The 12,216-nt window shown below is 43.1% G+C and overlaps 1 protein-coding gene across 4 annotated transcripts in view; it reads left to right on the forward strand.

The window, feature by feature from the left end:
• Window positions 1–910: 910 nt before the first annotated feature.
• LOC139548283 (roundabout homolog 2-like) overlaps window positions 911–12,216 on the forward strand; it is a 619,120-nt gene continuing 607,814 nt past the window's right edge. The window contains exon 1 of one of the 4 annotated variants that reach the window (XM_071357862.1): window positions 911–1,821. In XM_071357862.1, coding sequence (XP_071213963.1) covers window positions 1,698–1,821 — 124 coding nt within the window. In that variant the 5' untranslated portion in view covers window positions 911–1,697. The remainder of the gene's footprint in view (window positions 1,822–12,216) is intronic. The other 3 variants (XM_071357861.1, XM_071357864.1, XM_071357863.1) reach the window with 3 other exon arrangements.

Below are 12,216 nucleotides of genomic sequence, written 5' to 3' on the forward strand. Positions count from 1 at the left end.
CTTTTACGGTTACAGAAGTCAACAAATGAGAGAATCTGGGGAATAGGAGAGGAGCTAGGCACTGCAGGACCTGGATTAACCTCTACTACATCACCAGAGGAACAGAGGAGATGTAGGATAAGGGTATGGCTAAAGGCTATAAGAACTGGTCGTCTAGTACGTCCGGAACAGAGAGTAAAAGCATGATGTACTTCAGTCCAGGACTGATGTTTTCAATTTCAAATTGGCTTTTTACTTTAATAGTTTTGTAAGTAAAAACAAAACATCACATTACAGACACACCTTGAAAAAAAATGGCTTTTTAACAATTCTGTAACTGGATTTATGATACAACTAGCAATCATCACACTGGCAAATTTCTTCAGACATCAGTCAATATTTCTTCAGACATCAGTCTATGAAGACATTTCTCCAGTCAATGAAGACATTTCTCCAGTCAGCGAAGACATTTCTACAGTCATTGAAGACATTTCTCCAGCCAATAAAGACATTTCCCCAGTCTATGAAGACATTTCTACAGTCATTGAAGACATTTCTCCAGTCATTGAAGACATTTCTACAGTCATTGAAGACATTTCTCCAGTCATTGAAGACATTTCTCCAGTCATTGAAGACATTTCTCGAGTCACAGTGGATGTGTGTGAAAGCCTTAAAAAGCAACTTGTTAAGTGGTGTGTTGTGGCAGCTGAGGGGTTAAAAGCTTTCTCACAGGGCTCTCTGACTAAGACTGCAGGAGAGTGTGAGCCCTTGGGGCTGTCATGCCGCAAACTTTTCTTCCTGCAATTAACAAGAGAAACTCATGAGTACACGTGGAGCTTCCCGCAACGCACAACAGAGAGAGAGCGACAGAGAGAGAGAAAGAAAGAGAGAGAGCAAGAGATGGGACCATGTAAAGGCACTTCCAACAGATCTCCTCTCATCCTCCCTCTCTTCTTCCTTCCTTCCTCTCCTCCTCCTCGTGCTGCTCTGCCAGTAAAGCCTGTTCCTGCTCACCTTGGCCAGGCTGATGTGGGATGCAAGCAGCTCCATGTGAATGCCTTTTCGCTCTTTAAAGAGCAGCTGTACGGCTGCCGTGGCTATCAGGATCAGGGAGTGATCTCCTTTTCTGCTCGTTCCTCTCCTCCACGCTCCCCTCAGTCCTCGTGCCTGCCTGTTTGTGTTATTTCTCACCAGCAGACACTCCGCTACCCCACTCCACACCCCTTTCCAGAGGGCAGACTGTGGGTTGCGTTCCCTCTTCTCCTCGGCTGGGCTGTGTGGGGTTCGGAGTCAGAGCGCTGAGAGATGTATTCCCTCTGAAACCCGGAGTGAGGGGGGGCAGGAAGTAACTCAGCAGCCGTAGAGGCAGCATCGGCGTCGGCAGCGGTGGCAACAGTGAGCGTGTGAGAGAGAGATTAGAGTAGTGGAGCGCTGAGCTGAGCTGTGCCATAGCGTGTTCTGTCTGGCTCCGTGCGCTCTGGTGAGGCAGGGGCGTCCAGGAGGGGAGACATGTGGCTCAGCCCAAAGCCTCAGGACCAGGACCAGTGAAGAGCAGCCCTCAGCAGCCTCTAGCAGTATGGCAGAGCCAGAGACCCACTGATGATTCCAGCCTGACTGATGCCAGCCCACGTGTGGGTTACCATGCGCCACAGCCGCGCCGCACCAGAGGGAAACACAGCCATGTGAAAGTGGACTCGGTCGAGGAGCAACTCTTGGACATGTTTTCCAGGGAAAAGTTTGTATTTTTCTCAATTTTTGAACTTGTTTTGTTTCTCTTGGTGCTGTTTGGCGGACCCGAGCTCAGCCACCAGGCAAGGACTAAAGCCAGATGGAACAAGGGGGGTAAGTGATGACCTGCTGGGATATTTGATGATTTGGTTGGTGGTCTGGGTTTGAGGTCTTTGATTCGTCTGTCGTAGTCTGTGTTTATTGAGCTGATTGAGAGGTCAACGGGCACCCAATGTGAGACATCCTGGGTGGGACAGTGATGAAAACATGGATGCCATTTCCCATCATTGCCATCCCGTGTTGCCCTTGCCCCAAGACAGAGAACACCTTTTGGTTGTAGCTAGATGCCTTTTTGCTAAATATGGTGTTTTTATTCCTTTCTCAATAGAACATGTATTTACATATTTGATCCTCCAAGATCTTAAGTTTGTGTGTGTGTGTGTGTGTGCAGACTGTGGTCTGCCAGTGTGTGTTGAGTTTCACAGGGTGTGCATTTCCAGGTGGGACATAATCGAGATGTACAGTACCAAAGTGTTTAAACCAAGCGAAGGGGGGGAGGGAGAGAAAGAGGGAAGGTGCATCTTCAATACATTTCCCAAAGCCCAGGGGAGTGTGTGACAGATAAGGCTAATCTGAACACCCAAGCATCTGGGATTCTGTGTTAAAGACCCAGATCACTAGTCAGAGGAGAGGTATTAATAATTTCCTTAACCCTCCACAGGAGCCCTCTTCTCTCTCCTCCTCTCTCAGCGTTTAATCCACCTTGGATTAAAAGAAACCTCTAATCTTTGTGCTGCTGCTCTGATGCATCCATGAGAAGGCTGGGAGATGCTCCCTGCAGCCCATCAGCGTTGTTAGCTCTCATGGCTCCTGCCTAGCGGAGTGTGCCTGTCTTCAAAGAGAGAGCCTCGCTCGTCACCACCACCATCCATTTAATGATTCCTCCTCTCCTGCTCGCCTGCCCGCCACTGCTCCCTTGCTCTTTGCTCATTCTCTCACCCTCTCTCTCTCCCGTCTCTCACTCATTCCTCCCCTAAGCATCTCCCTGCTGTCGTTCCTGCTCCCACACTCTCCTCCCATCCATAGAAGATCATTAATGCACAGGATTCCTGAGTTAATGACATTGACCAGTCTCTCAGATAGATGTGCAGCGTGTGCTCACACTGAGCGATGGATGAGCAGCTCCTCCTGAAGTGCCTCTTTTCTCTCCTGCCAGACTCCCATTTCACGCACCTTTAAAACATTCTTTACATGAGGGATGGGTTTTTAGACAGACAATCTCCTCACTATTCTGCCTCTGCATGAGAGAGGCTCCCAGCTATTCCAATGTGGTGTCTAGATGTGGCAACATCTGATATACCATAGTGGTTTTACTACTATGAAGAAGCAGGCAGGAAGTTTGAGATTAAGATATTAATTTTATAAGAACAAGTACACATACCAACCTTCTTTAAATTGGGACCATCGTCAGGGGAAAAGGATAAGAAAAAACTGGGAAAACCCCTGGGTTGAGGCAGAATATCTCCAGTGTCTGAATTGTAATCTGTAAAAGGGTTGAGGCAGAATATCTCCAGTGTCTGAATTGTAATCTGTAAAAGGGTTGAGGCAGAATATCTCCAGTGTCTGAATTGTAATCTGTAAAAGGGTTGAGGCAGAATATCTCCAGTGTGTGTCTGATTGTAATCTGTAAAATGGTTAAAACAGAATATCTTTAGTGCGTGTCTGAATTGTAATCTGTAAAAGGGTTGAGGCAGAATATCTCCAGTGTGTGTCTGATTGTAATCTGTAAAACGGTTAAAACAGAATATCTTCAGTTTGTGTCTGAATTGTAATCTGTAAAAGGGTCGAGGCAGAATATCTCTACTGTGTGTCTGATTGTAATCTGTAAAATGGTTAAAACAGAATATATTCAGTGTGTGTCTGAATTGTAATATGTAATTCTGGTGGGAAAGTATCTCCAGTGTGATATCCCAGCAACCTTTATCCCTTGGTGAAACGGAGGCCAGTGACCTCCCCTAGTGTAATTAGGCCATGTATCCCCTGGCTATATGCTTTGTGCAGTTTGACCAATCACCCCATAGCCAAGCACAAGCTCTTCAGCCGCAGAGCTACACATGCCGAATTACAGCCCCATATCCCGTTTGAAAATAGTAATTTTAACCATGAATGTGGTGAGATCAGTGTGGAATGATTAAACATGTTATGGGTATGCTGCAATTACCTGCTTGGGATGGAGTTGGCAAAACTGCAGCTGATTTATTTAGTATTTCAGTCCAATGGCATCCAATGTCAATGTCTGTCTAGCTCGTGAATATAGAGTCACCTTGATGTAGAGGGTTGTCCTGAGTACAAGCCCATTTATATCAGTTTTGATATGGTACGGATGTAGGGTGGATGACAGATTACGGAGGTGTTACCCACTCAATGTCATCCCTCCTCTGGAAAGGCTGCATCTCCCCTACAACCTGCATGGTATTCAGTTCTCCTCCCCCCCACCCCCCCATAAGGCCCTGCATGGTATACAACTTCTCCTCATCATTCTCAGGGAACTCAGCATGCATGATCTGCCCCACAGCCCAGAACCCAGCGAATTACTGCGTCCTCTCCTTCTTACTCTTCTCCCATCCTGCCAAGCCCGCTTCAAAACTAACCCCACACTTAGAGCCCTACGGAGGACGTCAGAGATTGAAGTGAACCTACAGGAAAACCAATTGAGGATATTACGACTCCACTTAAGGACAGTGAATGGTAATGAGAAGCAGACTGTACTGCTACCTGGCTGGCTGGTCAACCTGGACTAATGGGTAGACGTAACATAATAAACCAAAATCAGAGACAGTCAAATTAGTATTATATATTACACTTGGTATTGTATGTAATCATTTGTAGATGACCGAAAGTATGATATGTTATGAATTACAATTCATGTGATATGTTACAAATTACAATTCGTATGATATGTTACAAATTTAAATTACTAAAATATGTCACAAATTTGTAATACGCATGCTATGTTTACGAATTCCAATTTGTTGTGGCTAAAGTTAGCTACGTGGTTAGGTGGCTCACGCTAATGTTAGCTATGTAGGGGTTAAGGTTAGGGCAAGGTTTCCCAAACTCAGTACTCAGGACCCCAAGAGGTACATGTTTTGGTTTTTGCCCTAGCATTACACAGCTAATTCAAATAATCAACGAATAATCAAGCTTTGATAACTTGAATCAGCTGTGTAGTGTTAGGGAAAATACTGAAACGTCCACCCCTTGGGGTCCTGAGGACTGAGTTTGGGAAACTTTATTTTTTTAATTTTTTTAATTTCACCTTTATTTAACCAGGTAGGCCAGTTGAGAACAAGTTCTCATTTACAACTTCGACCTGGCGAAGATAAAGCAAAGCAGTGCGACAAAAACAACACAGCGTTACACATAAACGTACAGTCAATAACACGATAGAACAATCTATGTACAGTGTGTGCAGATGTAGTAAGGTTAGGGAGGTAAGGCAATAAATAGGCCAGGGTGGTGAAATAATTACAACTTAGCATTAAAACTGGAGTGATAGATGTGCAGATAATGATGTGCGAGTAGAGATACTGGGGTGCAAAGAGCAAGAGGATAAGTAGCAATATGGGGATGAGGTAGTTGGGAGTGCTATTTACAGATTGGCTGTGTACAGGTACAGTGATCGGTAAGCTGCTCTGACAGCTGATGCTTAAAGTTAGAGAGGGAGATATAAGACTCCAGCTTCAGTGATTTTTGCAATTCTTTCCAGTCATTGGCAGCAGAGAACTGGAAGGAAAGGTGGCCAATGAAGTGTTGACTTTGGGGATGACCAGTGAAATATACCTGCTGGAGTGCGTGCTACGGGTGGGTGTTGCTATGGTGACAAGTGAGCTGAGATAAGGCGGGGCTTTACCTAGCGAAGACTTGTAGATGATCTAGAGCCAGTGGGTTTTGCGACGAATATGAAGCCAATATGAAACGAATATGAAGCCAACGAGAGCATACAGGTCGCAGTGGTGGGTAGTATATGGGGCTTTGGTGATAAAACGGATGGCACTGTGATAGACTACATCCAGTTTGCCGAGTAGAGTGTTTTAGGCTATTTTGTAAATGACATCGCCGAAGTCAAGGATTGGTAGGACAGTCAGTTTTACGGGGGTATGTTTAGCAGCATGAGTGAAGGAGGCTTTGTTGCGAAATAGGAAGCCGATTCTTGATTTAATTTTGGATTGTAGATGCTTAATGTGAGTCTGGAAGGACACTGCCCTAACCTTAAAACCATGGACAGAGTTTTTGGAAACGCTGGGTTAGGGGTTAAGGTTAGGTTAATGTAAGGGTAAAAGTTGCTAATTAGGCAAAATGCTAAAGTTGTCCATGATAAGATTTGAACACTTAACCTTTGGGTTGCTAGATGTTCACATTAAACGCTAACCCATCCACCCCGACCAACCTCCTTTAGTTTTTGCCTTAAGTAACCGTCTGTCTTATGTAACCATGCCTCGGATTTTCATTTACCATGTTACGTCTTGTCTATGAGACCAGCTAGGGCTGGTTGAGAGGGAGGGAGAGAGGAAGGCTTTGCTGTGATATCACAGACTGAGCTCCACGTATAACAGATGAAAAGTGAGCTCACTCAGGTTCTGGAGGCTCATTTTTCCTGCTGGCTCCGACCCCTGACTTACTAAAGAGAACCCAGCTGAGGCAACCCCTGGAAGAGTAGTGCTACACCACAACAGACTACAGTATGCAATGCACTGCTCTCTCTATCTCTCTCTATCTCTCCCTCTCTCCCCCCACCTTTCTCTCTCTCTTTCTCCCTCCCCTCACTCTCTCTCAGCTCTCCTGAGACTGAGTGTCTGTGTTGAGGATGGGAGAAGGAAGAGGAGATTTATAGAGCAGGTTTTGTAGAAGAGTTATGAATTTTCCATCAACTTCCTGCCCATATGGTGTCTAGTATCACAGATTGGGCCAAGCCGCCATGACAAGAACAGGGAGGTCCATTATTCAATAGGTAGACAAGTGATATCAAACACGTGCGAGGGAAATTGTGTTCTTCATTTATTTTGTTGTGTTCCCTGGGCATTGAGTACCTCACATCATATGACTCTAGAGTTGATGCAGTTCAGTGTTTTTTTTCATGATGGATTATAACTTCTTTGACTGAATGTGTTTCTCTGTATGAGATAGACTCTTCGCACACCAGGGCAGGATGTACTGTGGCTTGACTGGATTGGTATTATATCGTACCTCTATATTCTGCAGTACCTCTATATTCTGCAGTACCTCTATATTCTATAGTACCTCTATATTCTATAGTACCTCTATATTCTATAGTACCTCTATATTCTATAGTACCTCTATATTCTGCAGTACCTCTATATTCTATAGTACCTCTATATTCTGCAGTACCTCTATATTCTATAGTACCTCTATATTCTATAGTACCTCTATATTCTATAGTACCTCTATATTCTGCAATACCTCTATATTCTATAGTACCTCTATATTCTATAGTACCTCTATATTCTATAGTACCTCTATATTCTGCAATACCTCTATATTCTATAGTACCTCTATATTCTATAGTACCTCTATATTCTGCAGTACCTCTATATTCTATAGTACCTCTATATTCTATAGTACCTCTATATTCTGCAGTACCTCTATATTCTATAGTACCTCTATATTCTATAGTACCTCTATATTCTGCAGTACCTCTATATTCTGCAGTACCTCTATATTCTATAGTACCTCTATATTCTATAGTACCTCTATATTCTGCAGTACCTCTATATTCTGCAGTACCTCTATATTCTATAGTACCTCTATATTCTATAGTACCTCTATATTCTATAGTACCTCTATATTCTATAGTACCTCTATATTCTGCAGTACCTCTATATTCTGCAGTACCTCTATATTCTATAGTACCTCTATATTCTATAGTACCTCTATATTCTGCAGTACCTCTATATTCTATAGTACCTCTATATTCTGTAGTACAGTAGATCTATATTATACAGTATAATTTGTCATTTTTATTAGGATCCCCATTAGCTAACGCCGTAACGTATTATCCATTCACACAATGTGAAAATTTGAATTTTGAACATGAATACCGTCCAAAACATTTGTATTTAGTGAAAGTGTACTGAACGTTTTGAGTGTGTTTTGATTAGGATGAGTAATATGAAATGCTGCCAGGGCCACTGACAGGGTCCAGGATTCTTCAATAAAAAATAAATCAAAGCAGAGAACAATAAACCTCTATTTAATTAAACAGAAACAGAACCATTTTTTCTTTGGAGCTATTATAGACTTGAGAGATGGAATTACTGATTAAATAAATGTGTAAAGCACCATAGCTTTGGATAGCTCTGCTCTCCCTCCCCAGGTCTACCCCCCACCGTCATACAGTACACCATAATTGCCTCATTCCACGCACACTCTCTCTAATGAAGCCTCCATCTAATTGCAGTGGAAATTGCACCTAACAATAACAGTCTTTAATGGGTGAGTTTCAGACTGTAAATATGACACTATAGTGTGATGGATAGGAGCAGGTGGGTTTTACTGCCAGATACTCTTTCACTCCGGCCTTTTTATCCTTGGCTACAGCGCAGGGACTGTGGTGACTTTACAGGGGTGCATACTCACATTCACTGCCGCAAGTGCACACACACACACACACACACACACACACACACACACACACACACACACACACACACACACTTAAAACATACCTTGTTGACTGGAAAACCATTAAGGGCAAGATAGACGGGGTGGTTGTTCAGAAACAAAACAGACTCGTGCGTAACTATTGGTCAAAATAGACAGAGTTGGCTGAGATTGTTGACAACATGTAAGCTATATTTGGTCAAAAATGTTTATTGAAAACATAAATACATTTGCAGAATGAGCACTTGTTGTCTCTCAAATACATCGTTGCAGTTGTTGGTTAGCTAGAAGATTTTAGCCATATTAGCATTGACAAGAAATCAGTCAAAACACCTCAAAACAAGACACGGTATCAAGAACATGATGAAACGAACTAAAATGAGCCACTTACGATTCCCCAGATGGCAGTTTCTTGTCATTGTTGCCAACAATCTGGCCATCCAGAATCACATCAACACGCTGACTTCTGCCCCATGGAAGCACACACATCGTTCATGTGACTTTGTCAGCTAACCCATCTATAAAGTAAGGTTAAATTACAGACTGTATAAGTCTCTGCTCCCTGTAATAATTGTCAGTTCTCTATGCCTAGTACTGTTATGAACGTCAGCCATTGCTGTTCCTTTATCTTTGCATTATTCAGTGAATCCCCAGCACATAGAGGGTGTTTCCCCCTGCAGTTAGCTGACTCTCATAGATCATGTGGAAGGAATGCACGGGGTGACCTCATATACTGGCATTTGCATCTTATGGAATTGATGATGATGGCAATGTTGTTGTTGATGATGACGGTGATGGAGAACATCATCTTTCTTGTTGCGGTGATATTGTTGACTTGTCTTTTTTTCAAGTAAACCAATGCCATTTTAACAATATTTTTCTCATCCCTGGTTCAAATCTCCTTTAGATAACAATCCAAGACATCCCAAGATGCCTTTGGAGAAAGTTAGCTTTGTCCTAGTGTATTTTTTTCTGCTGTTGCCAAGGTGATGACGCTGCCAGGGTCAAAAACAGCAATCCTCAGAGTGGACATAACACTTATGCTTCTCTCGTTTCTTTCCTTTACCAGTCTTTCTCTCTTACTCGCTCCTTTTACTGACTTGCTTTCTCTCCCCTCCATCTTTCTCTCTCTCTCTCTCCCTCTCTCTCTCCCTCCCCCGTCTCTCTTTGCTCTCTGTAATAAAACTTTAAAGAGATAAGAAGCTTTTTTTACTATTTCAGGGTCACCATTATCCTGAATAATGCATTGACAGGTGAAGAGGAGTTTGAGTTCTGTGGAGGATAGAAGCACAGGCTTCAATTAAATTATACATCATTATCACAGCTGGCAAGCCTGGCGTGGCGTACGATGACTCTCGCCTCTAAATGTTCCATGTTTCTGTCTTGTCCAATATTGTGTGTGGAGCAACAGCAGATTATTGTTCCAGTAGACCTGGCCTGGGATGCAGATGAGACAGACTGGATGGTACTGTAGAAGGAAACGGTAAAGCACCCTCTGTATCAGATATGAAATGGCTAGCTAGTTATCGGTGCGCACTAGTAGCATTCAATTGGTGACGTCACTTGCTCTGAGACCTTGATGTAATTGTTTCCTTTGTTTTGCAAGGGCCATGGCTTTTGTAGCGCGTTAAGTAATGATGCTTTGTGGGTGATAGTTGTCGATGTGTTCAGAGGGTCCCTGGTTCGCGACCAGGTTGGGGCAAGGAGAAGGACGGAAGCAACACTGTAACACCACAAAGCATCATTACCTATCGCTCTACAACATCCAATGCAACACAGTACAGTATATTGTCATATACAGTGGGGCAAAAAAGTATTTAGTCAGCCACCAATTGTGCAAGTTCTCCCACTTAAAAAGATGAGAGAGGCCTGTAATTTTCATCATAGGTACACTTCAACTATGACAAAATGAGAAGAAAAAATCCAGAAAATCACATTGTAGGATTTTTAATGAATTTATTTGCAAATTATGGTGGAAAATAAGTATTTGGTCAATAACAAAAGTTTATCTCAATACTTTGTTATATACCCTTTGTTGGCAATGACAGAGGTCAAACGTTTTCTGTAAGTCTTCACAAGGTTTTCACACACTGTTGCTGGTATTTTGGCCCATTCCTCCATGCAGATCTCCTCTAGAGCAGTGATGTTTTGGGGCTGTTGCTGGGCAACACGGACTTTCAACTCCCTCCAAAGATTTTCTATGGGGTTGAGATCTGGAGACTGGCTAGGCCACTCCAGGACCTTGAAATGCTTCTTACGAAGCCACTCCTTCGTTGCCCGGGCGGTGTGTTTGGGATCATTGTCATGCTGAAAGACCCAGCCACGTTTCATCTTCAATGCCCTTGCTGATGGAAGGAGGTTTTCACTCAAAATCTCACGATACATGGCCCCATTCATTCTTTCCTTTACACGGATCAGTCGTCCTGGTCCCTTTGCAGAAAAACAGCCCCAAAGCATGATGTTTCCACCCCCATGCTTCACAGTAGGTATGGTGTTCTTTGGATGCAACTCAGCATTCTTTGTCCTCCAAACACGACGAGTTGAGTTTTTACCAAAAAGTTATATTTTGGTTTCATCTGACCATATGACATTCTCCCAATCTTCTTCTGGATCATCCAAATGCTCTCTAGCAAACTTCAGACGGGCCTGGACATGTACTGGCTTAAGCAGGGGGACACGTCTGGCACTGCAGGATTTGAGTCCCTGGCGGCGTAGTGTGTTACTGATGGTAGGCTTTGTTACTTTGGTCCCAGCTCTCTGCAGGTCATTCACTAGGTTCCCCCGTGTGGTTCTGGGATTTTTGCTCACCGTTCTTGTGATCATTTTGAGCCCACGGGGTGAGATCTTGCGTGGAGCCCCAGATCGAGGGAGATTATCAGTGGTCTTGTATGTCTTCCATTTCCTAATAATTGCTCCCACAGTTGATTTCTTCAAACCAAGCTGCTTACCTATGGCAGATTCAGTCTTCCCAGCCTGGTGCAGGTCTAGAATTTCGTTTCTGGTGTCCTTTGACAGCTCTTTGGTCTTGGCAATAGTGGAGTTTGGAGTGTGACTGTTTGAGGTTGTGGACAGGTGTCTTTTATACTGATAACAAGTTCAAACAGGTGCCATTAATACAGGTAACGAGTGGAGGACAGAGGAGCCTCTTAAAGAAGAAGTTACAGGTCTGTGAGAGCCAGAAATCTTGCTTGTTTGTAGGTGACCAAATACTTATTTTCCACCATAATTTGCAAATAAATTCATTAAAAATCCTACAATGTGATTTTCTGGATTTTTTTCCCTCATTTTGTCTGTCATAGTTGAAGTGTACCTATGATGAAAATTACAGGCCTCTCTCATATTTTTAAGTGGGAGAACTTGCACAATTGGTGGCTGACTAAATACTTTTTTGCCCCACTGTACCTCAAACAATTTGCAGAGTTCAAAGAGGTATCAAACATTTTGAAGTCTAAATCAGATTTCAGCTAACTTCCCTAGCAGAAGTTCATCAGTCCAGTCTTCGGTGACATTCAGAGCTGTTATTACCTGTCCTGTGTTAGTGCTGCATTATTAACACTGTCCTTATCCCACTAGCTAATTAACCCCCAAGCCCTTCATTTACCCACTAATAGTGCATAATAATGAATTTACTGCATGTGCTCATTACTCAGATTGATGAATTAAGATAACAGTTGTGTTATCAGTCCTATTTAAATATGGCATATTCAATGGGTTATTTCTTCACCAAATCATCATCTGGAGCTTGGAGAACCAGTGGTGCGTATTATTCAGAGTTCCTCAGAACCTCCTCAGACATTCTGGCTGAGTCTGAATGATGGGGTTTGTGCT

Source organism: Salvelinus alpinus, chromosome 21 (genome assembly GCF_045679555.1).
Source record: "Salvelinus alpinus chromosome 21, SLU_Salpinus.1, whole genome shotgun sequence".
Lineage (NCBI taxonomy): Eukaryota > Metazoa > Chordata > Actinopteri > Salmoniformes > Salmonidae > Salvelinus > Salvelinus alpinus.